General features: G+C 48.1%; 2 protein-coding genes across 11 annotated transcripts in view; one reads left to right on the forward strand and one right to left on the reverse strand.

Annotated features, from left to right (window-relative positions):
* Positions 1-37: 37 nt before the first annotated feature.
* Positions 38-27,614, forward strand: DNASE1 (deoxyribonuclease 1). 9 transcript variants are annotated; one of them, XM_082362209.1, is made up of 12 exons: positions 38-159; positions 14,622-15,063; positions 17,267-17,419; positions 24,191-24,277; positions 24,737-24,884; positions 25,254-25,342; positions 25,527-25,610; positions 25,909-26,024; positions 26,226-26,338; positions 26,424-26,578; positions 26,949-27,045; positions 27,266-27,614. In XM_082362209.1, the coding sequence occupies exons 5-12, from the start codon at positions 24,738-24,740 to the stop codon at positions 27,317-27,319; spliced, it is 855 nt and encodes a 284-aa protein (XP_082218335.1). In that variant the 5' UTR covers positions 38-159; positions 14,622-15,063; positions 17,267-17,419; positions 24,191-24,277; position 24,737; the 3' UTR covers positions 27,320-27,614. The 9 variants fall into 9 exon arrangements, with proteins under 9 accessions (XP_082218335.1, XP_082218337.1, XP_082218334.1 ...); XM_082362211.1 differs by having other exon boundaries at positions 14,622-14,926; positions 15,027-15,063; positions 24,191-24,884; XM_082362208.1 differs by having other exon boundaries at positions 24,191-24,884.
* The window catches only part of TRAP1 (TNF receptor associated protein 1), a 54,524-nt gene continuing 54,220 nt past the window's right edge, over positions 27,575-27,878 (reverse strand). For both annotated transcript variants that reach the window (XM_082362109.1, XM_082362108.1), the window contains exon 18: positions 27,575-27,873. In XM_082362109.1, the coding sequence (XP_082218235.1) occupies positions 27,772-27,873 (102 nt within the window). In that variant the 3' untranslated portion in view covers positions 27,575-27,771. The remainder of the gene's footprint in view (positions 27,874-27,878) is intronic.

Consider the following 27,878-nt stretch of genomic DNA (forward strand, 5'->3'; position numbering starts at 1 on the left):
GGCTCGCTTCCCATCCTCCTCCGGGGCCGGGGTGAGCAGCAGAGAACCTGCCCACATCGCGCAGGGCGGGACTAGGCGGAGCGTGGCGCCCGAGGGCCATGTGGCTGCGTTTCTAGGCGGCGTCCGGCAAAGTCTATTAAGTGTTGAGGAAGACTTGGGGTGAGTTTAGGGCTCCGCCGCAGTTTTAAGTTGAAATTTGGGTGCACCACGGTTCACACAGGAAATGTATGCGGATTCATTGGCGGCCCCTCAGAGCGTACCTGCCTGAGGAGTCGACGGGTAAACGGAGGCGCCAGAGCTGGGGGCGGGGGGTGGGGGGTGAGGGAAGATCTTCCTGAGACGCTTGCGAGCAGGTTGAGGCCTGGAGGGCGGGTCGCCCATTGCGGGCCGGGGCCGAGGTGATACCCACCCTCTCCAGGCTGCCAGGTGCAGGCTGTCCGGGCGTGAGGGGAACGTGAAGCTGGAGAGGTTCACCGCGGGCTGAAGTCTGAGAGACTATAAATCTATTAAAGGTTCTAACTTCAACCTGGGGTTATTGGGAGCCGGTAAAGATTTTGTTTTTACAGGAGGTTCTAGTTGCAATGTAAAAATTGATCTGGAGAGGCAAGCCCGGAGGCCAGGAGACCCATTAGGAAGCTGCTGTAATGAAGGCGAGAAATGAGCGCGGCCTGAATTAGGAGTTGGAGTGGGGGAAGGGAGAGATATTAAGACGTTTGAATTGCCGTGACCTAATTAGTTAACATTTGTAGGTTTTTGGAAAAAAAAAAAAAAATTATAGGTTTCTGGCCTGAGCATCTGAGTAGAACGTGGTCCTAGTTACTGAAATAATGAACATAGGAGAAAGAGTAGTTTTGGAAGGGAGCTAATACATTTAGCTTTTTTTCCTTAAGATATAATTTACATATTTTAAAATTCACTCTCTTAAAGTGTTGGTTATTAGTATATTCACAGGGTTTTGTAACCATCATCACAATCTAATTCCAGAACATTTTATAACCCCAAATAGAAATCTCTGTACCCCTGAGCAGTTACTCCTCATTACCCCTTACTCCCTCTGGCAACCACCAATCTACTTTCTGTTTCTATGGATTTGCCTATTCTGTATATTTTATATAAATGGTATCGTACAATATGTCGCCTTTTGTCTGGCTTTTACTTAATGTAATGTTTTTAAGGGTCATCCATGTAGCATGAATCAGTTCTTCAGTTCTTTTAATGATGGGGTAATATTCCCCTTTATGGATATATGACATTTTATTTATCCATTTATCAGTTGATGGACATTTGGACTGTTTCCACGTTTTGGCTATTACAGCTAATGGTCATGTGAACATTCGTGTATGAGTGTTTGTGTTTTTGTTCTCTTGGGTATATACCTAAGAGTGATTGCTGGGTCATACAGCATTTAGTTCTGAGTGTTGAGTTTCAAATGCTAATAGGACTTCGAAGAACTTTCTGTGTATGAAGGTGCTAGGAGGTGTTACTTGCTCTCTGGTTTTGGAAACCTAAGTTAGTTTGTAATATGGTTTCCAACTGGATTAGCTAAGTAGACAGCACAAGAGTGGTAGGGGTGGAGTGTCTGATCTGTACCAGTGGGATATTAATTTATAAGAGGTGACTGGGTGAGAACACGGAGAAGCCAGTGCCATTGAAAGAAAAATGTATTACATTTCCAGAGAGAAGAGGGCATGCCATGCCACACAGGGAAGGTTTTGGTCAGGAGACAGAAGCAGGAATGAGGGGAAAGCCTAGGTTGGAGTCTTATTCACTGAAAAAGGCAAGACAGGGCAGGGTAAACAGTTTAGGACTAGCTAGTTTGAGTAATTATGGTGGGCTTTGGGCTATAGGGATGGTCCCTAGTTGCCTGGTACCTGGCCTGGGATGATTCAGGGCAGGGGCAATATTGACTTCATCTGTGGGAGATAAAGGAATTGATGAGTGTGCATATGAGAGGCTGCTCCCAAGTAAATTGATTACTATCTTTGGGAATTAGCTAGTCCTGGGAAGGTTAGTCTCTTCCCCACCAGTGAGATTTTTAAGATGTCAAAGCATCATACAGTACAGGGAAAAAAATTGATTAATGCATGGGGACATGGCTGGGATGATGTGAAGGACAGTTGTGAAGGTGATGCGTATTTTTCTCCAATTTAGGATTTAAATCTCTTAGAAGGCTGGGGAAGAAAACTCTGTTCCCTTTCTCCCCTCTGTCACCTGCTCAATCTGGCCATTTTAAGCAAAATGAATTATTGAAGTGTAGTTTAGAGAGGGGAGTGTTCCTTAAACCTTAGCTTCTCAACTGATTTACCTGTGGAATATTTTAAACTGGAATACTTGGACACCACCCTTAGACCTGCTAAATAAATCTTGGGTAGGGTTCCCAGCCTGTGTCTTTTGAAAGTTTCACAGATGATTCTGATGGTCTCTAAGTTAGAGACTGATGGTCACTACATTTAGCCAATACCTACTGAGCAAATCCTATAGGCTAAATATAAAAGAGATGCCAAAAGCTGAGTGAGGGGCAATTGGAATTTAGAGTTAGACGTGATTCCTCCCTTCAAGGAACAAAGTTCTGGGGCAGCTTTCTCTTTGACCCAAGGTGAACCATGGGAGCCCCCTTGACCTGGACCCAGTTATTACTTAGCTCCAGCAGAAGCTCTGAGGTTCACACTCTTCCACTGGAATTACAGGAGTCACCCAGTGTGACTAAGCTGAGGGACAGTATCCAAAAACAATGTTATCGAGTCCATGTTATTTCAGTGGGAATACTGCATGTTTGCTCCCCGCCAGCATTTGTGGCAGAACTTCCCTGCCAAAACACTAAAGCCAGCGACATGAAGGAACATTTAATATATTAAAAGGTCAGAATTGTCCTTATGTTTGATAAACTTTACATGGTTTTTCAGAAAGAGAATAGATGCAGAAGTGTGTGGAAAAATTTAGACACAATGTAAAGAGTGTTATTCCAAGTAGAGGCTCTGTTTTCCAAGCTCATAGAAGCCCATAGGAGTAGATTTGGGGTCCAGGGGAAACAGGCAAAGGTTGAATATGCTATGATTATTACTTCATTACTCTCCTGGAATATTTCCTTTTTGGAAACTTCTGGCATCTTCCACAGAGTTAATGTTTTAAACAGTTCTGTGGAAGAAGTGAAAGGCCCTTTTCCCAGGTCTGTGGTTTGGTTATAAATCACAAAACCAAAACCTGCCCAGCTGCCTCTCATTTATCTTGGCAGGGGTTGGGGAGAGGGCAGATTGAACAAGGGAAGGGTTGTCTATATTCTCAGTTCTTTGGTCATATAAGCTTTTATTTACTGTTGTATAATCCTGTTTCCTACACTGCCAAAATTGTTGAAATCCAGAGGGGAAATGACTGTTTCACATGTCAAAGTGTACAAAAGTCATTCTAGGTTATGCTGCATTTCGGTCTACCACTGCTGCCATTTGTGTGATATATACTTCTGTTAATTTTGCTAGATGAGTTTGAGGGGAGATTGCATGCAGACATACTGACCTCAACTGCAGAACAGCATTCTCCTTAATAAAGTTGATAATGCCACTCATAATTTTGATGTTAAAATTAAGTCATCTTCCACTTAATATTGTTAAGATAGCAATACTCCCCCCAAGCAATCTACAGATCAGTGTAATACCTGCCAAAATCCCAATAGCCTTTTTTGCAGAAATGGAAAAACTTGAAGTTCATATGGAATTGCAGGGGGTCCTAAATAGCCAATCTTGAAAAAGAACAAAGTTGGAGGATGCACACTTCTGATTTCAAAACTTACTTACAGAGCTACAGTAATCAAGACTGTGCTACTGGCATAAGAATAGACATTCAAGTCAGTGGAATAGAATTAAGTGCCCAGAAATAAACCCATACATTCATGGGCAATTGATTTTTGACAAGAATGCCAAGACCATTCGATGGGGAAACAGTAATCTCTTGAACAAATGATGCTGGGACAACAGAATATACACATGCAAAAGAATGAAGTTGGATCCTTACCTCATACCATATAGAAAAGTTAACTCAAAATGGATCAAAGACCAAAATGTAAAACCATAAAACTCATAGAAGAAAACCAGTAAATCTTCATGACCCTGGATTTGACAGTGGTTTCTAGATAGAGCACCAAGAGCACAAGCAAGCAACAAAAGAATTCAGTAGATAAACTGGACTTCATCAAAATTTAAAGCTTTTGTGCATCAAAGAGGACTATCAAGAGAGGGGAAAGAAAACCCACAGAATGGGAGGAAACATTTTAAAATCATATATCTTATAAGGGTCTGGTATCCACAATATACAAAGAGCTCTTACCACTCAACAACAAAAAGGAACAACCCAATTAGAAAATGGACAGAGGGACTTCCCTGGTGGTGCAGTGGTTAAGAATCTGCCTGCCAATGCAGGGAACACGGGTTCGATCCCTGGCCCGGGAAGATCCCACATGCCGCAGAGCAACTAAGCCCATGCACCGCAACTACTGAGACTGCTCTAGAGCCCGTGAGCCGTAGAGCCCGTGCGCCACAACTACTGAGCCCATGCACCACAACTGCTGAAGCCCGCGCGCCTAGAGCCTGTGCTCTGCAACAAGAGAAGCCACCGCAATGAGAAGCCCACCCACCACAACGAAGAGTAGCCCCCGCTCGCCGCAACTAGAGAAAGCCCATGTGCAGCAGTGAAGACCCAACACAGCCAAAAAATAAATAAAATTTTAAAAAATAATAATCCTTAAAAAAAAAAAAAAAAGAAAATGGGCAAAGGACTTGAATAGACATTTCTCCAAAGAAGATATATAAATGGCTAACAAGCACATAAAAAGATGCTTAACATCATTAGTCATAGAGAAATACAAATCAAAACCACCGTGAGATACCATCTCTCACCCATTAGGGCAGCCATTAAAAAAAAAGCCAAAACCCCCAAAACAGAAAACAAGTGTTGGTGAGGATGTGGAGAAATTGGAACCCTCATACATTCCTAGAGATGCAAAATGGTGCAGCTGCTGTGGAAACCAGTTTGGTGGTTCCTTAACAGGGTAAACATAGAATTACCATATGACCCAGTAATTCTCTTCTTAGGTATTTGCTCAGAAGAGTTGAAAAAAAGGTGTTCAGGACAGAGTGGTGACTTCCAGGCTCCTCACATGCGGAACTAGAAACCAGAAGTCCTGTTGCTGGTAGATAAGAAAGCAACTGACCCTTGTATATTAATCTTTTTTTTTTTTAAATAAATTTATTTATTTATTTATTTTTGGCTGCATTGGGTCTTCGTTGCTGCATGCGGGCTTTCTCTAGTTGTGGCGAGTGGGGGCTACTCTGTTGCAGTGCACAGGCATCTCATTGCGGTGGCTTCTCTTGTTGCAGAGCACAGGCTCTAGGCGCACAGGCTTCAGTAGTTGTGGCTCGTGGGCTCTAGAATGCAGGCTCGATAGTTGTGGCACATGGGCTCCAGAGTGCAGGCTCAGTAGTTGCTCCGCGGCATGTGGGATCTTCCCGGATCAGGGCTTGAACCTGTGTCCCCTGAATTGGCAGGTGTATTCTTAACCAGTGTGCCACCAGGGAAGCCCCTTGTATATTAATCTTGTATTGTCCAACTTTGACATAGTCATTTATTAGTTCTAGAAGGGTTTTTTTTATTGATTCGTTGGGATTTTCTACATAGAGAATCATGTCATCTATGTACAAAGACTATTTTATTTCTTCCCTCTCAATCTGTATAACTGTTATCTCCTTTTCTTGTCGTATTACCTAGGACTTCCAGTAATCGGAGTGGTAAAAATAAGGCATTCTTACCTTCTTCCTGATCTTAGCAAGAAAGCATCTAATTTCTCACTGTTAAGTATGCTGTTAGCTGAATGGTGTTTCATCGTGATAAAATATATGTAACATAAAATTTACAATTTTAACTATCGCCACTATCCACACACTATCCACCTCCAGAACTTTTTCATCATTCCATTTTGGGGACCTAGAAGTGAAGTTGCTAGATCATGGTAATTCTATGTTTAATTTTTTGAGGAATCTCAATACTGTTTTCCGCTGTGGCTGCACCATTTTACATCCCTATCAGCAGTGCACAAGGATTCCAATTTCTCCATATACTCATAAAAACTTGTAATTTTTTAAAAATGATAGCCATTCTAATGGATGGATAGTGATAGTTCATCACGGTTTTGATTTGCATTTTCCTGCTAATTAATGATAATGAGCATTTTTCATGTGCTTATTGGCCATTTGCATATCTTCTTTGGAGTAATGTCTTCAAGTCCTTTGCCCATTTTTAAATTTGGTTGTTTGGTTTTTGTTGTTTAGTTGTAGGAGTTCTCTATATATTCTGAATACCAGACTGTAATAAGATAAATGATTTCCAGATATTTTCTCCCACTTCATGGTTGTCTCTTCACTTTCCTGATAGTGTCCTTTGATGCACAAAGGTTTTTAATTTTAATGAAGTCCAGTTTACCTATATTTTCTTTTGTTGGTGATTTTGGTGTAATATCCAAGAAATCACTGCCAAATCCAATGTTGTGCAGTTTTACCCTATGTTTGCTTCTAAGAGTTTTATAGTTTTAGCTCTTACATTTAGGTCTTTGTCCATTTTGAGTTATTTTTTGTTATAAAATGAGGCAAGGGGCTAAGTTTGTTCTTTTGCATGTGGACATCCAGTTTTCCCAGTACCATTTGTTGAAAAGACTGTTCTTTCCCTGTTGAATAGTCTTGGCACTGTTGTTGAAAATCACTTGACCTTATGCAAGTGTTTATTTTTGGGCTCTTTATTATATTGGTTTATAAATCTGTCGTTATGCTAGTATCACACTGTTTTGATTACTGTAGCTTTGTACTAAGTTTCGAAATCAGGAAGTTTGAGACACACCTCCAACTTTGTTCTACTTTTTCAAGGTAGTTTTGGATATTTGGGGGTCCCTTGAGATTCCATATGAATTTTAAGACAGGTTTTTCTATTTCTGTGAAAAAAAAAAGTCATTGAGGTTTTGATAGGGATTGCTTAAATAGGTAGATAATTTCGGGTAGTACTAACATCTTATTAACAATATTAAGGACTTCCCTGGTGGTGCAGTGGTTAAGAATCCGCCTGCCAATGCAGGGGACACGGGTTCGAGCCCTGGTCCGGGAAGATCCCACATGCCATGGAGCAACTAAGCCCATGTGCCACAACTACTGAGCCTGTGCTCTAGAGCCCACAAGCCACAACTACTGAGCCCATGCACCTACAGCCTGTGCTCCACAACAAGAGAAGCCACCACAATGAGAAGCCCGCGCACTGCTACAAAGAGTAGCCCCTGCTCGCCGCAACTAGAGAAGGCCTGCGCACAGCAACGAAGACCCAACACAGCCAAAATAAATAAATAAATTTATTAAAAAAAAAAATTAAGTCTTCCAATCTGTGAACATGAGATGTCTTTCCATGTATTTATGTCTTTTTTAAATTCCTTTCAGCAATGATTTGTATTTTTTAGTTTATAAGTCCTTCACCTCCTTGATTAAGTTTATTCCCAAGTATTTTCTTTTAATTTATTTATTTTATTTATTTACTTGTTTTTGGCTGCGTTGGGTCTTTGTTACTGCCTGTGGACTTTCTCTAGTTGTGGCGAGTGGGGGCTACTCTTCGTTGCAGTGCGTGGGCTTCTCATTGTGGTGGCTTCTCGTTGCGGAACACAGGCTCTAGGTGCGTGGGCTTCAGTAGTTGTGGCGCGCGGGCTTAGTAGTTGTGGCTCGTGGGCTCTAGAGCACGGGCTCAGTAGTTGTGGTGCATGGGCTTAGTTGCTCCGTGGCATGTGGGATCTTGCTGGACCAGGGACCGAACCCGTATCTCCTGCATCAGCAGGCAGATTCTTAACCACTGTGCCACCAGGGAAGTCCCCATATTCCCAAATATTTTAAATCTTTTTGATGCTATTGTAAATGGGATTGTTTTCTTAATTTCATTTTAGGATTGTTCATTTTTAGTGTATAGAAGTGCAACTGGTCTCTGTTGTTTTGTTTTTCTCTGTTACCACTGTACTCTATTATTTCCTTCCTCCAGCTAGCTTTGGGTTTAGTTTGCTTTTCTTATTTCCTTAAGGTGTAAAGTTAGTCTATTGCTTTGATATCTTTCTTTTTTTTTTTATGAACTTATTTATTTATTTTTGGCTGCGTTGGGTTTTCGTTGCTGCTCACGGGCTTTCTCTAGTTGTGGCGAGCGAGGGACAGTCTTTGTTGCAGTGCACGGGCTTCTCATTGTGGTGACTTCTCGTTGCAGAGCACGGGCTCTAGGCGCACGGGCTTCAGTAGTTGCGTCATGCGGGCCCTAGAGTGCGTGGGGCTTCAGTAGTTGCAAGCGTGGACTCAGTAGTTGTGGTGCACAGGCTCTAGGGTGCTCGGGCTTCAGTAGTTGTGGTTCACAGGCTCTAGAGCGCAGGCTCGGTAGTTGTGGCACACGGGCTTAGTTGCTCCGCGGCATGTGGGATCTTCCCGGACCAGAGATAGAACCCGTGTCCCCTGCATTGGCAGGTGGATTCTTAACCACTGCACCACTAGGGAAGTCCATCTGTTCACTTTCCTTCATTCTTTTTTCTTTCTGATCCTCAGAGTCAATAATTTCATGTGTCTTCAAGTTCTCTGATTCTTTTGTCAGCCTGCTCAAATCTGCTGTTGAACCTCTCTATGAATTTTCTCATTCATTTATTATATTTTTCAGCTCCAGAATTTTGTTTGGTTCTTTGTTATAATTTCTCTCTTTGTAGATATTCTCATTTTGTTCATAATATCATTTTCCAGATTTGCTTTCCCTCTTTGTGTTTTCCTTTAGCTCTTTGAGCATATTTAAGATAGCTGTTAGAAAGTCTTTATCTGGTAAATCTTATGTTATGCTTCCTCCGGGATAGTTTTTGCCAGTTTATATTGTTCTTTGGATGAACCATGTTATCCTATTTCTTTGTTTGCCTTTTATTGTTTTTGTTGAAAGTTAGGTATTTGAAAAAAACAGCCACCTTTCCCTGTCCTTGCAGGCTGGCTCTGTTGTGCCTGGGCAGTCCTTCACTGATTGACTGGACTTGCTTTGAGCGTAGGGATCAGCCCAGGTGAAAGCTTAAGGTCGTCTCTGAGGATTTGTTTTGCCTGCGTCTGTGTGTGGCTTTTTTCATTTCCTCTTTATACACAGCTGTTTTTGAATGTCTTAACTTCCCAAGAGTCTCATCTCCAGCTTCTGTTTGTGGCCATAGGTTATCTATTGTATGTCTTCACTCATAAGCTCTTGCTTAAGGCATCTCAGAGTCTGAAATCCTTGTAGCCTTCATGACTAGTGCCTGTTGATTTTCTTTGCCTGAGATTCAAGTTAGGTGGACAGAGATCAGTCCTTCAGACAGTCCCAAGACTGGTTAGAACATTGCAAATAAGGTCAGCTCTGCCCGGGAGGGAACTGGGAACTGGTCTGCTGCCTCCTCTAGACCAAGACACTGCCATGCCAAGGCGGGTGGGCACTGATTGCACATTCATTTGGCTGCTATAGACGTTTGACTGTTCTCCAGATCTCCTGTAAAGTTAGTTCAGCCAGTTTTGGATTGTTTTTTGTTGTCTCTGTGGGAACAAGGGCTTAGAGCTTCCTAGTCGTCCATTTTGCTGATGTCACTCCTTACCTGTAGGTTTTTTGTTTCTGTTTTTTTAATATTTATTCATTTATTTGGCTGCGCCGGGTCTTCGTTGCGGCATGCAGGATCTTTAGTTGCGGCATGCAAACTCTTAGTTCTGGCATGTGGGATCTAGTTCCCTGACCAGGGATCGAATCCGGGCCCCCTGCATTGGGAGCACGGAGTCTTAGCCCCTGGACCACCAGGGAAGTCCCAACCTGTAGGTTTTTTTGTGCATAATCTTTATCACATTAAGGAAGTTCCTCTCTATTCTCAGTTTGCTGAGTTTTTATGGTTTTTTTTAAAACTATTGAATTTTGTGAAATGCTTTTTTTTTAATGTGTGTTGTTATGATCATGTGATTTTTCTTCTTTGGCCTGTCAGTGTGAGAATTTATCTTAATTGATTATTGAATGTTGAGCGAGCCTTTCATACCTGGAGTAAATTCCACTTGGTCATGATGTGTAATTCTTTTTATGCAGTGTTTGGATTTTATTTTATTTTATTTTTTAAAATTTATTTTTGGCTGTGTTGGGTCTTTGTTGCTGCCCGTGGGCTTTTCTCTAGTTGCAGCGAGCAGGGGCTATTCTTCGTTGCGGTGTGCAGGCTTCTCATTGAGGTGGCTTCTCTTGTTGCGGAGCACAGGCTCTAGGTGCACGGGCTTCAGTAGTTGTGGCACGCAGGCTCTAGAGCGCAGGCTCAGTAGTTGTGGTGCACGGGCTTAGTTGCTCCGCGGCATGTGGGATCTTCCTGGACCAGGGATCGAACACGTGTACCCTGCATCGGCAGGTGGATTTTTAACCACTGCGCCACCAGGGAAGTCCTTGGATTTTAATTGTTTATATTTTGTTGAACGTTTTTGTGTCTATGTTCATGAGACAGATTAATTTGTACTTTCTTTTCTTGTAATGTGTTTTGGTATTAGAGTGATGCTGATGTCACAGAATAAGTTAGCAAGTATTCTCTCTGCTTCTACCTTCTGAAAGAGACTGTGGAAAATTGGTATAATTTCTTGTTAAATATTTGGTAGAATTTACCAGTGAACCCATCTGGGCCTGATGCTTTCTGTTTTGGAAGGTTATTTGTTCATTTCTTTGGTAGATCTAGGCCTACTCAGATTGTCTCTTTCTGTTTGTGTGAGTTTTGGCAGATTGTGCTTTCAAGGTTTGGTTCATTTCCTGTTAAGTCAGCGGTCCCCAACCTTTTTGGCACCAGGGACCAGTTTCGTGGAAGACAGTTTTTCCACGGACAAGGTGGGGAGGGAGGGTTGGTTCAGGTGGTAATGCAAGCGATGGGGAGTGATGCGGAGTGGCAGATGAAGCTTCGCTTGCTCGCTAGCCCACCCGCCTGCCTGCCCACCTGCCCGCCCACCGCTCACCTCCTGCTTTCAGCCCGGTTCCTAACAGGCCGCTGACCAGTACCGGTCCATGGCCCGGGGGTTGGGGACCCCTGCTCTAAGTTATTACATTTGTGGGCATAGAGTTGTTCATAGTATTCCTTTATTATCTTTTTAATGCCCATGGGATCTGCAGTCATGTCCCCTTTTCATTTTGGATATTAGTAATATGTGACCTCTCTCTTTTTTTTCTTAGTTCAGCTAGTGGTTTACTGATGATCTTTTCAAAGAACTATCTTTTGGTTTCTTGATTTTCTCTATTTCTTGTTTTTGACTTCATTGATTTCTCCTCTAATTTTCATTATTTCTTTTCTTCTGCTTACTTTGGAACTAATATGCTCTTCTTTTTTTTAAAAAATAAATTTATTTATTTATTTTTGGGTTTGTTGGGTCTTCATTTCTGTGTGAGGGCTTTCTCTAGTTGCGGCGAGTGGGGGCCACTCTTCATCGCGATGCGCGGGCCTCTCACTGTCACGGCCTCTCTTGTGGCAGAGCACAGGCTCCAGACACGCAGGCTCAGTAGTTGTGGCTCACGGGCCCAGTTGCTCTGCAGCATGTGGGATCTTCCCAGACCAGGGCTCGAACCCGTGTCCCCTGCATTGGCAGGCAGATTCTCAACCACTGCGCCACCAAGGAAGCCCTGCTCTTCTTTTTTTAGTTTCCTGAAGTGGATGCTTAGATTATTGAGTTCAGATATTTTTTCTTTTCTAATACATGGATTCAATGCCATTAATTTCCTTCTAAGCACTGTTTTCACTGCATCTCACAAATTTTGATAAGTTGTATTTTTGTTTTCATTTAGTTCAAAACATTTCTTAATTTCTCCTTTGATCTATGTGTTATTTGGGAATGTGTTATGTAATCTCCAAGTGTTTGGGGATTTTCCAGCTCCTTTTCTGTTACTGATTTCTGATTTAATTCTGTTGTGGACTGAGAGCATACATTGTATGATGTCTGTTCTTTTAAATGTGTTAATATATGTCTTACGTCCCAGAATGTTGTCTATCTTGGTGAATATTCCATGTGAACTTGAGAAGAATGAATATTCTTCTGCATGAAGTAGTCTATAGATATCTATTATATCCAGTTGATTGACGGTTTTGTTGAGTTCAGCTATGTCCTTTTTTGCCTTTTGGATGTGTCCATTTCTGTCATAGGGGTGTTGAAGTCTGCAGCTATAATAGTGGATTCATCTGTCTCTTTTTGCAGTTCTATCAGTTTTTCCTTCATGTATTTTGAAGCTCTGTTATTAGGTACATACACATTAAGGATTATTATGTCTTCTTGAATAGTTGGCCCATTTATTATTATGTAATGCCCCTCTTTTTTTAAAAATAAATTTATTTATTTATTTTTGGCTGCGTTAGGTCGTTGCTGTGTGCAGGCTTTCTCTAGTTGCGGAGAGTGGGGGCTGCTCTTCGTTGTGGTGCGCGGGCTTCTCATGGCAGTGGCTTCTTTTGTTGCGGAGCATGGGCTCTAGGCACATGGGCCTCAGTAGTTGTGACGCATGGGCTTAGTTGCTCTGTGGCATGTGGCATCTTCCCGGACCCGGGCTCGAACCTGTGTTCCCTGCATTGGTAGGTGGATTCTTAACCACTGCACCACCATGGAAGTCCTGAGTTGTGTGATCTTTTTCAGTGTTGATCTGATGTTCATCTCATACTGTGTGTTTTTGTATTTCAGATATTTATACCATCTCTAGAAGTTCCATTTAGGTTTTTTTATAGCTTCCATTTCTCTCATTATGCTCATGTTTCCCCCTACTTTCCTGAATTTATGAAACGTGTTTATAATATCTGTTTTATTGTCCTTGTCTGATAATTCCTTTATATCTGTCACTTCTAGGTCAGTTGCTATTGATTGCTTTTTCTTATGGTCATAAGTCATATTTTGTTCTTTTTCATATGCCAGGTATAGCAGTTGTCAATCCACCCTTCATCGCCGGCTTGTGATACTGGAACATTCCTCCCTTGCCAGCTAGCCTGATACTAACCTTTGTCAGTGGAGGGCGCTGGAGGAGAAAGGGCCTGTCATCCTGGTTCTTTGTGCTTTGCTCATTCCTGTTTTGTGACATTGGCTCACCCCCAGTGAATTTCTGTGGCACCTTCTCAGGCGGCTTCCTAGCTGCAAATTCAGCAGCACTTGCCTGGGTGCCAGCGATGAGGCTCTTTATATATTTGGAAGGGGGTAGGCACTTGCGTGGAACCCAGGCAAGTTCCATGGGTACCCCAGCTGGACTCCTGGCAGCTCTCTAGTGAGTTCATCAGCACCTCCACCCTGGTGGCTTCCCAGCACTCTCTGCAGACAGCTTCCCAGCTAATTCTGTTGGCACCCTCTCAGGTGGCTTTCAGCCCCCAGCCTTGGCCTGGGACAGCCCAGTAAACTTCACCATCCAGTGAGCTCTGATCTCGCAGCTCTGAGTCATTCTCTTGTATACCTCCCTTCACCCTAGGGTATTCTATAGAGTTCCCTTTTGGTTCCTTTTAGTTAATTCCCTATAAATAGTTAATAATTCTTTATACTAAATTTCCCTTGTTTAAAATACCATGTGGTATCTGTCCCCTGGCTGTACCCTGATCAATAGACCTGGCAATTTCCTTATTGGCTACGAGACATTGTAAATTTATGTTGTTGGTTGCTGGGTTTTGTTGTATTCCTTCAAATAGTATTAATCTTGGTCTGGCACCCAGTTAAGTTCCTTGGCATCAGTTGATCCTTTAGAGGATTGCTCCCGAGCTGCGTTAGGGTGGTCCAGAGCTGCCTTTGGTCTACAGCTAATTTAGCCTCATTACTAAGGGTGATGCCCTTCTGAGGATTCTACCCAATACCCTGTGAATGAGGAAGTCTTTCCATGGTGGCTTGTGGGAACACAGTTTATTCCCTTCCTGTGTGAGCTCTGGGGATTGTTCTGTCTGCTCCTTTCCAGGGGTTCTTGCCCCAGCCTCCTCACATAGTTTTTCTTACACAGGTACAGACTTGTCCTTAGCTGAAGACACGAGGGAATCCTCTTTGGATCCTGGAGCTCTGCTTTCTGTACGGCCCCCTGCTCCCCAACATTTTGCTGTACACATTCTAGCCACCTGGACTTCCCTGACCTCCTCAGTGTCTCGTCCACTCAGGAGACAGCCAGGTCTGAGTTTCCTTTCCCTGCACTGTAGCCTAGAAACTGCGTCAGCTATGGCTGGTCAGTCATAGGGCCCAGAGTTCCCTGGTGGTCCAGTGGTTAGGACTCGGTGCTTTCATTGCTGTGGGCCCGGGTTCAATCCTGGTTGGGGAACTAAGATCCCACAAGCCACATGGTGCAACACCACCCCCCCTCCCCGCCCCACCACAAACACACAAAAATCATAGGGCTCAGTGTGTTGGTGTCCCTTCTCCCTGGGATCACTGTCCTGTACTTATCCAGTGACTGAAAACCATCACATCATCTCTTGTCCAGCTTTCTTGTTGTTTAGGGCCCCTGTTACTCCATCTTGAATGAGTGAATAAACACACAAACAAATGCAACAGCCTGATGAAATTTCAGGACAAGTTGGTACCGTGTAGCTAAGTTGACTGACGTTATTAACGCTCCCTTTTTTCTTCTTTTTAAACCAGTCACGTGTGAATGGGAGCAGCAAGATGGCACAGGCTGTGAGGGAGTGACATGGTGGCAGTCTGGTGTTGGCTTCCCAGCAAATTTGCATTTTACCTGCTTTCCGCACCGTGTCATTTGTGGGCTGAGGCACCTGCGAAGATCAGCGCCTCCTCACAGGAGCCCAAGTGAGGAAACAGCCGATCACCAATGCATTTGCGTAGGCCTCCTCTATGGCCTGCTACGACTTCAGCAGTCTTTGGACGATGGGGAGCCAGACCGACAAGGCACCCGCCTCAGGCCCCTCTGGCCTTGGCCAGAGGACCAGGTGGGTGTGCGCTGGACTGGGCTCATTCCTGGCATCCTGAGGTCATCGCTGCTCCTGCCTGAGGCCCTGTCCCTTGACTGGCGGCTATGCTTTTATGCAGGCCCTGGGGAAGAGAGTCTGGAAAGCCAGCCTCACAGGTAAGTGGACATGTTTTCTAAGCTGGTATAGAAGTGGGGTGAGATCCAGTGCCATTCCCCAGAGCCCTGAGCCCTACGATTCCTGAGGAGGCAGAGGTCTCTGCGGCTGCCTTTCGTGTTCTCCTGGGGGCACATTCTCTTCTAGTAGCCAGGAATCTACATGCCTCAGGCCCCCTCCCTGGGGCAGTGTCTGGACCTTTGGGTAGAGAAGTGGGGGCAGGGCCCTATGTCTGCCCACATTTGGCAGGCCCTTTGGGGAGCCCTCACACTGGTGGGGGGCCTGGGCAGGACAAGTGCAGCACCCTTCCCTCACAGCAGGCCCGATGAGGTGACTGCCCTGGAGGCTGGGTAGGGGGAAGCCGAGGCGCGGGGGGGGGATGGTTCAGTGGGAGCCTTTCTCCTCACATGACTGAGCCCCCCACAGGCTCTCACTGCACGTGTCCCCACCCCCAAGAGAAGCTGAGTTATAGGAACATTACAGCTCACAGCTTCCCATGGTAGTGGGGGCAGGGAGAAGTACCCAGGGGAGCTCAGGGACCGTGGTCTTCTCCTCACTGGTGGGGCCACATTGCTCAATGTCCTATACTCTGAGGTCCGGAGATGCTTAGAGAATGGAGGGTGAGCAGAGGCTGATGATTAGTAGGCATGGTGACCAGGGGAGGTAGGGAAGACATGGTACCAGCCTTACCTAGCTGCTCATCCAGGAAGGAGTAGGCAGAGTTGGAAAGACACACTGCACTTGGGACTCAGGTCTGAGGGTCTGTGGTGAGAGCTGTGGTGGCTACTGCATCGTGGGTCTGTACCATACACGGGCATCGGCCCCTGGGGCCATAGATCCTCGTGAGAGTCCTGCTGGGCTCCGGCTCAGGCGTGGGCAGCCTCCTCCTCTCCATGGAGATGGGCCCGCACCACCTCCTCTCTAGGGTCAATCCTCAGCCTTTGCCTGGGACTTTGAGGACAGGACGGAGTTGTTCTGAGCTCTCTGCTATCTGGCTGCGCTTTACCTGAGTATCGTTCTGACGGCCACTTACCCCACGGGGAGCCTCCTTCCCCTCTGCTCCCCTCCTGTTAGGAGCTGTAACTTTGGTGCTCCCTTATCACTCTTGGTTACGTGTCTCCATCCCACCAGGATTTGGGATGTGGAGGCTGAGGAGCCTGGGCCAGTGGCAGAAGCCTGTTCCTTTACTTAGTCATCAGGGAGGACCAAGTCGGGCTCCTCTTGTGTGAGATGCTCACACTTAAATGGGCACAACCAGAGCAGCTGAAGAGGTTGGAGCATCTAAAGACATTGTTCTGTCAAAGTCCCTGCCTGACATTCATCTTTTCATTCAGCAAGTAGTTGGTGAGCACCTGTCAGGCCTTGTTTAGGTGCTGCTACATAAGCCCCAGCTCTTGTGGGACTTATGTCCAGTGGGATGAGAGTGAGCATACATTGTATGTTAGATGTGATTGGTGGGCAAGAAAAAATAAGCAGGGTAAAGGAGATAGAACAGTGGGACAAAACCTGCTACTAAGTAGGATGCTATGGTAGGGTGACATCTGGGCAGAGGCTCAAGTCAAGGGAGGGACAAACCATGTAGCCATCTGGAGGCAGAGTGCTCAGGTAGAACAGTGCAAAGGTCCTGAGGCAGGATCCCCTTTGGGAAACATTGTTGAAACTGTCAATGTGAAATAAACTGTAGTGTCTATAGATAAGCCCCGTGGCTGGTCCTGGGCAGGAAGCACAGCAGGTACTTACAGTTCTCAGAAACCAGCATTGCCCATCTGGCTAAGGGTGCAGAGTCCCCAGAAAGGAAACAGGCCTGGAGCTGGCAGTCTGCAGGCCCCAAGTCTTCTTCTCTAGGAGTGAGGTAGTAAACCTGAGCTGAGGACAGATGCTCCATTCTCTGAGGAACTGTAGAACAAGTTTATGGAATATAGAATTGCTGTGTCCTGACGCTACGCCATCTTCACTTTTAGGAGTGGGCTGATGAGAACAAATGCTGTGGGTTTCAGACAGGATATGGAGATCTTCAGTCCCAGAGACTCTTGGTCGGGCAGGAAGGGATGGTCTGTTTCCCTTCTGGCCGCCTCTTATTGGGTGGCATACCTCTGCACAGGACATTTATAGCTCAGAGATGTCCACGCGGCCTGCTAGTTGGACCAGCTTGCCTAGTTATCAACCATATCCTCTCCAGCTCTCTACTTCAGTGACTCATTCCAGGTAATGAAAACAGACTGCTTCTGGCAATGGAGTGGCTTATGGCAGACCAATGCCTGATGAGGACTCAAGGAACTGGCCATAATTCAGAAGGCATCTGCTTGTAGGACTGGAGCACTACCCTGGCACCCACAGCTCAGAGGGGAGCTTGAAGAGGTGAGTCCTATTTCCTGCACTGGCTTCTCCCTTTGGGGCTGGGCAGGGGCAGCTGCTCAGAGGCAGAGAAGCCAGAGGAGCTCCGCGTAATCTTGCGGGACTGGGGAAACTGAGCTGGGGGTTTGGGCCTGCTGAGGCAGTGGGACCTGAGGGCCAAGATCCCTGAGAGGAAGGAGGCCAGAGAAGCAGAAAGTGGCTAAAAAAGCAGAGCTGGCTTTTTGGCAGTTTCATGATGCTAGGGAAGAGTTCAGAGCCTGCCAAGGAGGAATGGCCCTAAGAAATACCAGGCTCTCAGCTTGGACCTTTGGGGACCACAGGTAGATTGGACTTTACAAGGACTGTGGAATGAGTTTAGCGTTAGCTGAGCCCTGGAGTGGCTTGAGGTGGACTTGCCCTCTGCTGCCCACCCTGGAGGGAGACACCATCCTGATCCTCAACCATTCTGTCACACACAGTGCCTGACACTCTGTCAAGTTACTAGGCACACTGAGAAACAGGATGGGGGGAGTGGGGGGGAAGAGTGACAGACCCACAGGAAGTAAGATATTGGAGTTAGCAGACATGGACTTTAAAATAACTAACATATTGAAATAGGTAAGATGGAGAGTTTCACAGAGAATTAGAATTCATAGAAGATTAAATGAAAATTCAAAGTGCAATACCTGAAATTTAAAATTCAGTAGGTGGATTTAAAAGTAGACGAGAGACAGCTGAAGAAAGGACTAGTGAACTGCAAGATAGATCAATAGAAAATATCTCTGCAAACCCCACCGTGACCAGCTCGCACTATCCTGTGAGCTTCCTTGTCCTGGGCCCTCTGAGCCCTTCCGTAGACCCGCTGGGCAGTGGCGGGGGGGCCTGCTGAGGAGACTCTTTGTGCTTGGGAGAGACTGAGGGGGCTTGGGAATTTGGGGATCGCTCTCCATTGCAGCCTTGTTGGAAACATTACCAGCACGTTGGGAGTCTAGTCATTGGACCTCCATGACTCTAGTGAAATCTTTAAGGGTCTTAGGCAAAAGGGACATGAGCTTGTTTGTGCTCATGGGCTCAGGCTAAAGGTATGCTAATCTCTCCAACATACACCTTAGAAAATGCCTTTGGTGGGACGGGGAACCAAGGAAGGCTTGTCTGTGATTTGCAAGGGGTGTGCACATTGCTACTCAGGCTCGTGGACCATGGAACCCGAGTGCTCCCTGTTCCACTGACATGATGGGCACTGGCATAGCTGGGGGTGAGGGAGCAGGGTCGGGGCTGTGCTGAGCTTGACCTTGAAACTGTTATGGATTGTAGCAGTTCACACGCATGTTCTGAGAAATTTTCCATCCTGGGTTAATGATTTCCTTATAATGAACAGAAATAAATTCAAGAGGGATGGTGAGCTAAGGTGGGGTCATGGGCCAAGGCCAGTGGCTGAGCTGAGAGATGACTGCTGACCTGCACAGGCGGTCTAACATGGATTAAAGCAATGTCACAGCAAAGACATCGGCCTTTTATCTCAAGTAAAAGATGGAAGCCCCTTTGTCCTCTAAAATGCTCTGCCTTGGGGTCAGCAAACACCCCTTTTGAGGGGAGAGGAGGAATCCAGGTCAAATCTGGGTGAGGGAGGACACAACAGCCACTGGCTCCTGGGAGCTTCTGGTCAGCTCAGGACAAGCGCCCAGAAGCCACTTGGATGCCCTGCGGTGTCTCCTGTGCTTCAGGAGAGGAAGCCATGCTGGGTTCTCTCTGGAGGGTCCATGAGGAAGGGATGTTCTCTCACATGGGAGGTTGCGGGGCAGGAGGTGAGGAACAGGTGAGCACAGAGCCTTCTACCTTCCAGGCATTGTTTTAGGCCTGGTCAGTTGCATGGATGAGATAGACAAGGTCCCTGCTCCTGTGCAGATTGTCTTCTAGTCCAGAGGCCGCCTTCAACTGGTGTAAGCAAGTAAGAGCAAACACTAAAACAAGGAAAACAAGTGATAAGGGTCATGGAAAAGATGACATTGGGACCACGCTGGTGGCAGGGTTGGGTTGGGAAGAGGGCAACCTCCCTGAAGAGGTGATGGTGAGCTGAACTGGAATGACAGGGTGGGTAGCTCTGTGTGCAAAGCGGCGCCCTGAGCTGGCATCGCACAAGTCCTGGTAGGCCCCGGCTTTCCTCATAAGGACAATGAGAAACTGATGACAGATTTTTTTAAAAAATTATTTATTTGTTTGGCTGCATTGGGTCTTAGCTGCGGCACACAGGAACTTCGTTGCGGCATGTGGGGTCTTTAGTTGCGGCATGTGGGATCTAGCTCCCTGACCAGGGATTGAACCCAGGCCCCTTGCATTGGGAGCACGGAGTCTTAGCCACTGGACCACCAGGGAAGTCCCCCGATGACAGATTTTAAGCAGGAGAAAAAGGTGATCTGATTGCACATTTGCAAGATGTGCTGCGTGCTGTGTGGATACTTGGATTGTGGGGAGAGTTTCTGGGAGCACGGAGACCAATGGGTGGATTTGCTTGTGTTCAGCGAAGGACAGGTATCACAGCTGCAGAACCAGAGGGGACTGTGGACTCAGGACGCATTTGGGGTGGGGCTGAGGGAAAGCAGGGACCCAAATGAGCCTCAGGTATCTGAGCATCTGGGTGGAGGCAGGGCCATAGTGGGAGGGGGTCATACCCACTGTGTATGTCAGATCTAGAGGTTCCCAAACTCGCAGTTCAGAGCACCTCTAGTTAAGGTTCAGTAATTATTTTAAGGGACTCATAGGCCAAAAGAAGTACCTAATAGTTCCATTTTTAAATACATAAGTCCAAACAAGTTAAGTATTGACATCCTAGCAACTTACAGTAGATATTTGGAAAATAATGTAAACTTAAAATTTTTTTCACTTAATTTTTAAGTAACTGTAATTATGGGCGGAACGTGTGCCTGTCGGCTCTTCTTGAATCTTGGAATCAGATTGGACACTGCCACCCTTGTTGCTTTTTCCACATTGATTCTTACACAGTAATTGCTTTTTCAATAACTGCCAGAAACCTAGCTTTGCAGACATGAAATAGCGGAAAGGAGTGTAGCAAGATATGATGTTGAAACCATGAAGTGTTCAGAGGTGTTTATTAGTATCACCGTTTTCCTCAAAAGTAAAAGGCATCCTGCTGTGCCTGCAAGTTCACTGTGGGCTGGGGGTTCTTCAGTGCATTGTTTAGAAACTGCAGCTCTGTGCCCTTCCCTTTTCCCTCTGGGTCTGTGGACGTCCTCTCTCCTGGGCCACATGTTGGTGTGCAAGTCACCCCCCACCCCCCACCAGTTCTTTGGGATGGCTCACTGGGTCTTGTGGCACTCACTGTTGCCCTCACAGCCCAACAGCCTGCACATGGCAAATGTCCCTTTGAAGCTATTGTGTTCCCAGCTTCGGTGCTTAGAGGATTTTTTTCTTTATCCTTTGATTTTATTTATTTACTTTTTATAAATTTATTTATTTATTTATTTATGGCTGAGTTGGGTCTTTGTTGCTGTGCACGGGCTTTCTCTAGTTGCAGCTAGCAGGGGCTACTCTGTTGCGGTGTGCGGACTTCTCATTGCGGTGGCTTCTCTTGTTGCGGAGCATGGGCTCTAGGCGGGCGGGCTTCAGTAGTTGTGGCTCACAGGCTCTAGAGCACAGGCTCAGTAGTTGTGGCGCACGGGCTTAGTTGCTCTGCGGCATGTGGAATCTTCCTGAACCAGGGCTCAAACCCGTGTCCCCTGCATTGGCAGGCGGATTCTTAACCACTGCGCCACCAGGGAAGCCCTATCCTTTGATTTAAAACGCCTCAGAACTCAAGACCTGACTCCAACTTAATTACTTCAGTGTGATGCGTCATTTCCCCTTCCTGTATCTGAACAGGTTTAGTTTAAAGAGGGTGGCAGACTCTCAGGGTTGATGTAAAAATAGCTCACCCTGATCAGAGAAAGCGGTCTGCTGTCTGCACCCATTTCCCTGCTGATGTGACATTGAAAAATGCCAGCAGCACTGGGCTTCCTCCCTTCCCTGGCACCCATTCTGTCTCTGCTGTGGAGCTGGGCGCAGGAGGAGTGTACCCCTGACTCTGCCATTGGTGTTGGGTTTGGCCCTGTCACTTGCTAAGACCAAAAGAATGTGGGCAGAAGTAGCAACATGCAAATTTTGAGCCTAGGCTTCTGGAGGCATCATGTATTTCTGTTCACCTCTCTGGAAGTTTCCACCTTCCACCATGTTAGAAGAGCATACCCTGGCTAGCTGAAGCCCCTTCAGCTTAGTGCCTCCCCCCACAGAGGGAGGCCCAGGGAGCAGAGCCCTCCCAGCTAACCTACAGACCTGTGAGCATGAGAAAAAAAATTAATACTGCCATATGTATTGAATTCTGGGGTCGCTTGTTACACAGCAACAGCTGACTGATACAAATGGAGAAGACGTCCATGAGGGAAAGTTAAAAGGGTGATGGAAATATAACAGCTGAGAAGGTTACTGGTCTTAGGGATAAGATGAATTTTTAAGATGTGAAATGATTCTTCTGTAGAATAATGTTATGTCTGTTGATCCTTAAGACAAACCTAAGAGGAAAGCAGTGACAGTTTTATCCCCATTTTATAGATGAAGACATTGAGGTTCAAAGTGGTTGAAGGTGCGGTGGGTGAGCCTGGTCTAGGCCCCAAATCCCTGACTCCTGGGCCAGGCTCTTCCCAGCTGTGCTGCCTACCTCTCTTGTGGGCCCGACTTAGAGCAACCAATATGGCAGCAGAGCTTGGCACTTCGTGCAAGTGAGGCCACCGTTGGGACCTTTCTTCTGACAGGTTGGGGAGGGAGGGCACCTCCCAGAGAAGGGGCAGCATTTGGTTGAGAGGGGGACAGGGGTGCCAACAGACAGGTGCCTGTATCCCACATGCTGAAAACTGGGGGGTCTGGGTGTCTTTTGTGTGAGCCATGGCTTTGCCACCTACTGGTTTGCTCTCATGCTCCCCTCAAAAGGTCTGGCAACTGTGTGTCCAGGAAAGATACCTATGGAAGAAAAGTGTCAAGGCACCTACACTGAATACATTGATGGTCTTGCCTGGTGGTTGGGGTCTGGATTTTGACACACTTGAAGCCTCGGGGATTTTAAACAGGAGAGTCAGCAATCAAACCTTTGCAAAAGGCTGCAGTGGGGCATCTGGAAGCTTGAGGGCCAGGCCACGTGGCCCCACGTTGTAGATGCCTTATCAGAGTACACACGAGCTGACTGGCATTCCTACTGACTGCTGGAGCTGTCCGTCAGCATGTTCTCATTACTTCACGGGGTTCTGGTCTTGTTGAAGTTGGTTTACTTTCTGAGTTGCTTTTAATCCCTCTGTGTCCTACTTCATGACCAGCTGACCACATCCATGGCACTTTGATTTTGACCTTGGCTCCTGCTGACTGCTCCCCTCAGGCCCCTCCTGCTCCCTGACCCCCAGTCCCCCGTAGCCCTACACTCCCCTTAATACTGCAAGACCCTTCCTTTCCAGAGAGGGACCCAGCCTTCCCAGTTGCAGGGCTGTCCTTGGAGACCACAACCCCCAACCCCAAAATGGGGCAGAGCCCCCATGGATGGGGTGATGGGCTGAATAGTACCCCCGAAAATATATCCATGTCTTAATCCCTGCAAACTATGAATTTCACATGGCAAAAAAGGATCTCAAGATGGGGAGACAGTCCTGGATTATCTGGGAGGACCCTAAACTCAATAACCTGTATCTTTGAGGGGGGAGAATCGACACAGAAGAGAAGGCAATGTAATGATGGAGGCAGAGACTGAAGTGATGCAGCCATAAGCCAAGGAACCAGGAGCCTCCAGAAGCTGAAGAGGCAGGAAGGGTCTCCCCCAGTTCCTCCAGAGTGTGTGCAGCCCTGCCACACCTTGTTTCAGCTCAGTGAAATGGATTTTGGACTCTGGGCTCTAAGATTATTACAGAATAAGTTTCTGTAATTTTAAGCCACCAAGTTTGTGCTGACTTGTTACAGCAGCCACAGGTAATGAATACAAATGGGAAAGCCAAGGATTCCAAATGAAATGACTGGACCCAAGGCCTGGCACAGACCCTCAGCTGCTGCCTGACAGTGTCCTTATGACCCGGCCACTCCTGTCACCTGCGCGTGAAATGCACAGGCTCTCCACAAGAAGGCTTCCTGCTGCCTCGCTGGCAAGTGAGGTGGACTCTGCGGCCCCTGTCCCTCCTTGGTGCCCGGTGCCCACAGCCCTGCAGCCCCTGATGCTGCATCTCATGTGCGCCCTGTTGAGAGCCCCAACTCCTGGCCAGGGTGCTTGCAGCCCTCACAACTGAAGGATTAGGAAGCAGGGGTTGGAGTTGGTGAGAGATGGGGTCCTGGGAGAGCAGCCACCATGGGCTCCATTTGCAACATGGAATGTCTGGCTTTGGCTGCTGGCTCCAAGGTCACCTCAAGTCCTGCAGCCAGGAGTAGCCAGTGCATCTGCTCCCCACCCCTGGGAGAGCAACTTGGGCAAAGGACACAGAGCCTTTGGCTTTTTTTTTTTTTTTTTTTTTTAAAACCAAGTGCAAGTATCAGGTGCTCTTTACAGCAGCAAGGACCTGTACCTCTTGAAATAAACACATGCCAGCTACCCACCTGCTGGGAAAGGCACACAGGCAGCGCTATTGTTCTTTGTCCTCCAGGTGATACCCTGGGAAAGGTCACAGCTGCCTAAACCTTTAAAACCCCAGGTGGGACGAACATTTCCTGTTGTGAGGATTTGGAGCTGCAGCAGCTCACGGTTGTGTTTCTTAACACTTTGTGGATTTTTTGTTAAAGCCGCGAAAGGAGAAAATTGGTACCGAAGAGTATCAATTCTTGATTCTTGGCAGAATTCCTGTTGTCTTTGTGAAAGTCAAGTTTCAGGTGAGTGTGCCTGGTGCCCCAAGGGCTGTGTGACCTGTGGCCTGTGGAAGGTGGGTACTAGGCCCAGAAGCCCCGTGGAGTCCCTCTTGGTGACCGTGGCCACCCTGGGAAGAGCCCTGGCCAATCCCGGAGGGGAGGGCGGCTGGAGCGGGGAGGGTGGTGAGCTGGTGCCCCACCCACAGCGGCAGGGGCTTCCTAGGCTGGCGACCCTCACAGGGGCTCATCTGCTGGCAGGTGAGGAGTGAGAAGATCCAGTGCCTGTTACTTGGCGCTTGGTGTCTGGCCCTGCAGGCTGGTGAGAGGGCTCAGAGGCTCACCCTGGCCTGCTCGGCATAGCCCACAAAGACAGGGTTTACTCAGCCTTGGGCTCTTACCAGCTCTGCCCAGCTGGACTCAGGGAGGCCAGGGTGCTGAGTCTGCCACCCTCAGGCCCACATGTGAACATTTCTCCTGCTTCAGAATGAGGGGTGCCAGGCTGATGGGGGTGCTGTTCGCCCTGGCTGGCCTGCTGCAGCAGGCCCTGTCCCTGAGAATAGCAGCCTTCAACATCCGGACTTTTGGGGAGACCAAGATGTCCAATGCTACCCTCTCCAACTACATTGTGCAGGTAAATCCAGGCTGGCCTGTCCCCAGGGACTCAGGGTGGGGTAAGGGGAGGGCCCTCTAACAGGCCCTGGGAACCCTGGGCCAGTGGTCAGTCCTGAGGGTGATCGGCAGTGGTGGTGATCGGGGGAGGGGATTGAAAGCCTCTGGTCTCAGCCCACCTGTCAAGGGGACAGGTCCTTGTCACTGCTGTGCCGTGCACGGCTGGAGGTGGTGGGACGTCTGGCACGTCCCAGGCAAGTCCCAGGCCAAGCCGTGACGGGAAGGTGTCTGGGAGGAGCAGGTTGGCCCTGTGACTCACAGCAGGCAGGCTCAGATGCCTCAGTCTCCACCCAGCCTGCCCTGCTTAGCATTACTGTGGCCTTGCCCCCAGATCCTGAGTCGCTATGATATCGCCCTCGTCCAGGAGGTCAGAGACAACCACCTGATGGCCGTAGGGAGGCTGCTGGACAAACTCAACCAGTGGGTGACAGTGGGGTCCCAGGAGGCGTGGATGGGAGAGGGTATGCCACTTCAGCAAGGCCCCAGAGATAGGGATGTGGGCAGGAGCCCTGCTATAAATGTATAGGTGGCAGGAGGGTCCCCAGGGACTCCCCCCCCCCCCCCCCGAATCCCACCGACCGGGACATTTGTTTCCTCAATCCAGGGATGACCCAAACACCTATCACTATGTGGTCAGTGAGCCGCTGGGACGCAACAGCTATAAGGAGCGCTACCTGTTCCTGTTCAGGTAGATTGGGTCACCTCCTCAGAGGGTGCCGACTGGAGGCTGGGGTGTGCTCTAGAGAGCCTGTGAGCCCCTCCCCTCCGGGTGTGGGGGCGAGAACTGGGGCCACAGAGCAGGGCCCTGAGCTGGCCTCACAGCCTGTGCAGAGGCAGGGGAACATGGCAGGAGCTCCAGACCAGTGGGTCTGTGCGGTGCTAAGGCCGGGCCCCCTGCCCACCTGGACATGGCAGAAAGTGACTTTACCAAGACAAGGTGGTGCCCTGGCCCAAGGCTAACTGCCCTCTGGCCCGGCCTTCTGCAGACCCGACCAGGTTTCCGTGCTGGACAGCTACCAGTACGATGATGGCTGTGAGCCCTGTGGGAATGACAGCTTCAGCCGAGAGCCAGCTGTGGTCAAGTTCTCCTCCCCCTTCACACGTGAGTGCCCCGCCCAGCCCTTCCCAAGACACCTGGAAAGCTGTCTCGTGCTGCAGCCCACACCCTTTGTGCTTTGTTCTTACATTGGAGTTACTTAGGAAAACGTCCACCCTCAAGGAGGACTGGCTCAGGTGTCTTCCACCCCAGCCCGACTCATGGCTGAGCCCAGCCCACACCGGCTCAGTGTGACTGTTTCCACAGAGATCAAGGAGTTTGCCATTGTTTCCCTGCATGCGGCCCCATCGGATGCGGTGGCTGAGATCGACTCTCTCTATGATGTCTACCTGGATGTCTGGCAGAAGTGGGACTTGGAGGTGAGGCAACCACCCCCCCATCCCCAGCATTGGGCTCTGGGGCCCCCATTCTGCCCTGGGCTAACAAGTGTGTGTCTCCTGGTAGAACATCATGTTGATGGGTGATTTCAACGCTGGCTGTAGCTACGTGACCCCCTCGCAATGGTCATCCATCCGCCTGCACAAGAGCCCCCACTTCCAGTGGCTGATTCCTGACACTGCCGACACCACCGTTACATCCACGCACTGTGCCTATGACAGGTGAGCAGGGCCCAGGCCCACACTGAGCCCGCAGGCAGGGATGAGGGAGCCTCCATGACCAGCTTCAGAAATGGTTCCCAAGCCCTGTGACACACACCCTCCTGAGCTTCACTCAGTCCACTTAGGAAATGGAATGAAAGGAGCGGCATTTCTTAGTTTGGGGGTGAAGCACATTTAGGGATAACACTACACTGGCAGGTATGTGGGTTGGTCAGTGGTGTGCAGTTTGGGGCCTAGGTTGCTCAGCTCAGTGTGTTGGGGTGACAGTGAGTGAGGAGCTGGGGGTACATGCTGGGATCCGAGGTGTAAGTAAGTGCACAGAGCTAGACAGTGGGCTGAAGGGGACCTTCTCTTGTGTCTGATGCTGCAGGATCGTGGTTGCAGGACCTCTGCTCCAAGGTGCTGTGGTTCCCAACTCAGCCGCTCCCTTTGACTTCCAAGCTGCATACGGACTGAGTGACCAGACCGTAAGTGTCCTGGTCACGTAGCTCTAATAGGGGCGTGGGACACAGGAACATAGGCCTGGACCCACTGCTTTTTTCATTGACTTGAAAGAGCCACTTGTCTGTGGCCCTGGGCGCCTCTTGGTCTCCTTTTCCCAGGCCCAAATCCCGACTGGCCTCAGGAGCATGAGTGCAGAGTACTAGATGTCTGGGCGTCCCTGTGCTCATGGCTGTCTCCCCACAGGCCCTAGCCATCAGCGACCATTACCCGGTGGAGGTGACACTGAAGAGAGCCTGACGTGAGTGAGGCCTGGCTGGCGACCTCCGCTCTGCAGCCTGTTGCCAAGAACTGAGACGACACAGCCAAAGGCTGGGGATGGAGTTTAGGAAAGCAGTGCCTGGTCCTGAGTGCCCCTGCCCCTCCCCACCACCGTGGCAGCTGGAATTAGAGGAAGGGGACGGAAGGTAGACTTTTCCTCACTGTACCCACTTCCATTGTAAGCTTGGAGGTTGTGTCACCAGAGCACCCCACCTTCTCAGTCTGGACAAAAAGTCTAAGAAATACCTTTTAAGTAAATCTCATCTCAAAAGCAGGTGTTCTCATCGGCAGCATCCAGTCCTTCCTGTGTCATCGTCCCCCTTCCCTGCCCCCCCACCATGACTGGTCTCAGGCTGCCTTGTCCCACGGTTCCATCTGTCCCCTCTCCTGCAGCCCTAACACTGCAGGAGGACCTGGGGCTTTCACAGCTGTCAGTGTCGGTCCAGGGCCTTGATGAGCAGGTGGTTCAGGCGGCTGACCATGGGTCGGGGGTCGTCGACGAGCCCCGCTGTGATCATGGCATTCTCGTAGATCTGAA

The sequence above is a fragment of the Balaenoptera borealis genome (assembly GCF_965194805.1).
Source record: "Balaenoptera borealis genome assembly, chromosome: 16".
Classification (NCBI taxonomy): Eukaryota; Metazoa; Chordata; class Mammalia; order Artiodactyla; family Balaenopteridae; genus Balaenoptera; species Balaenoptera borealis.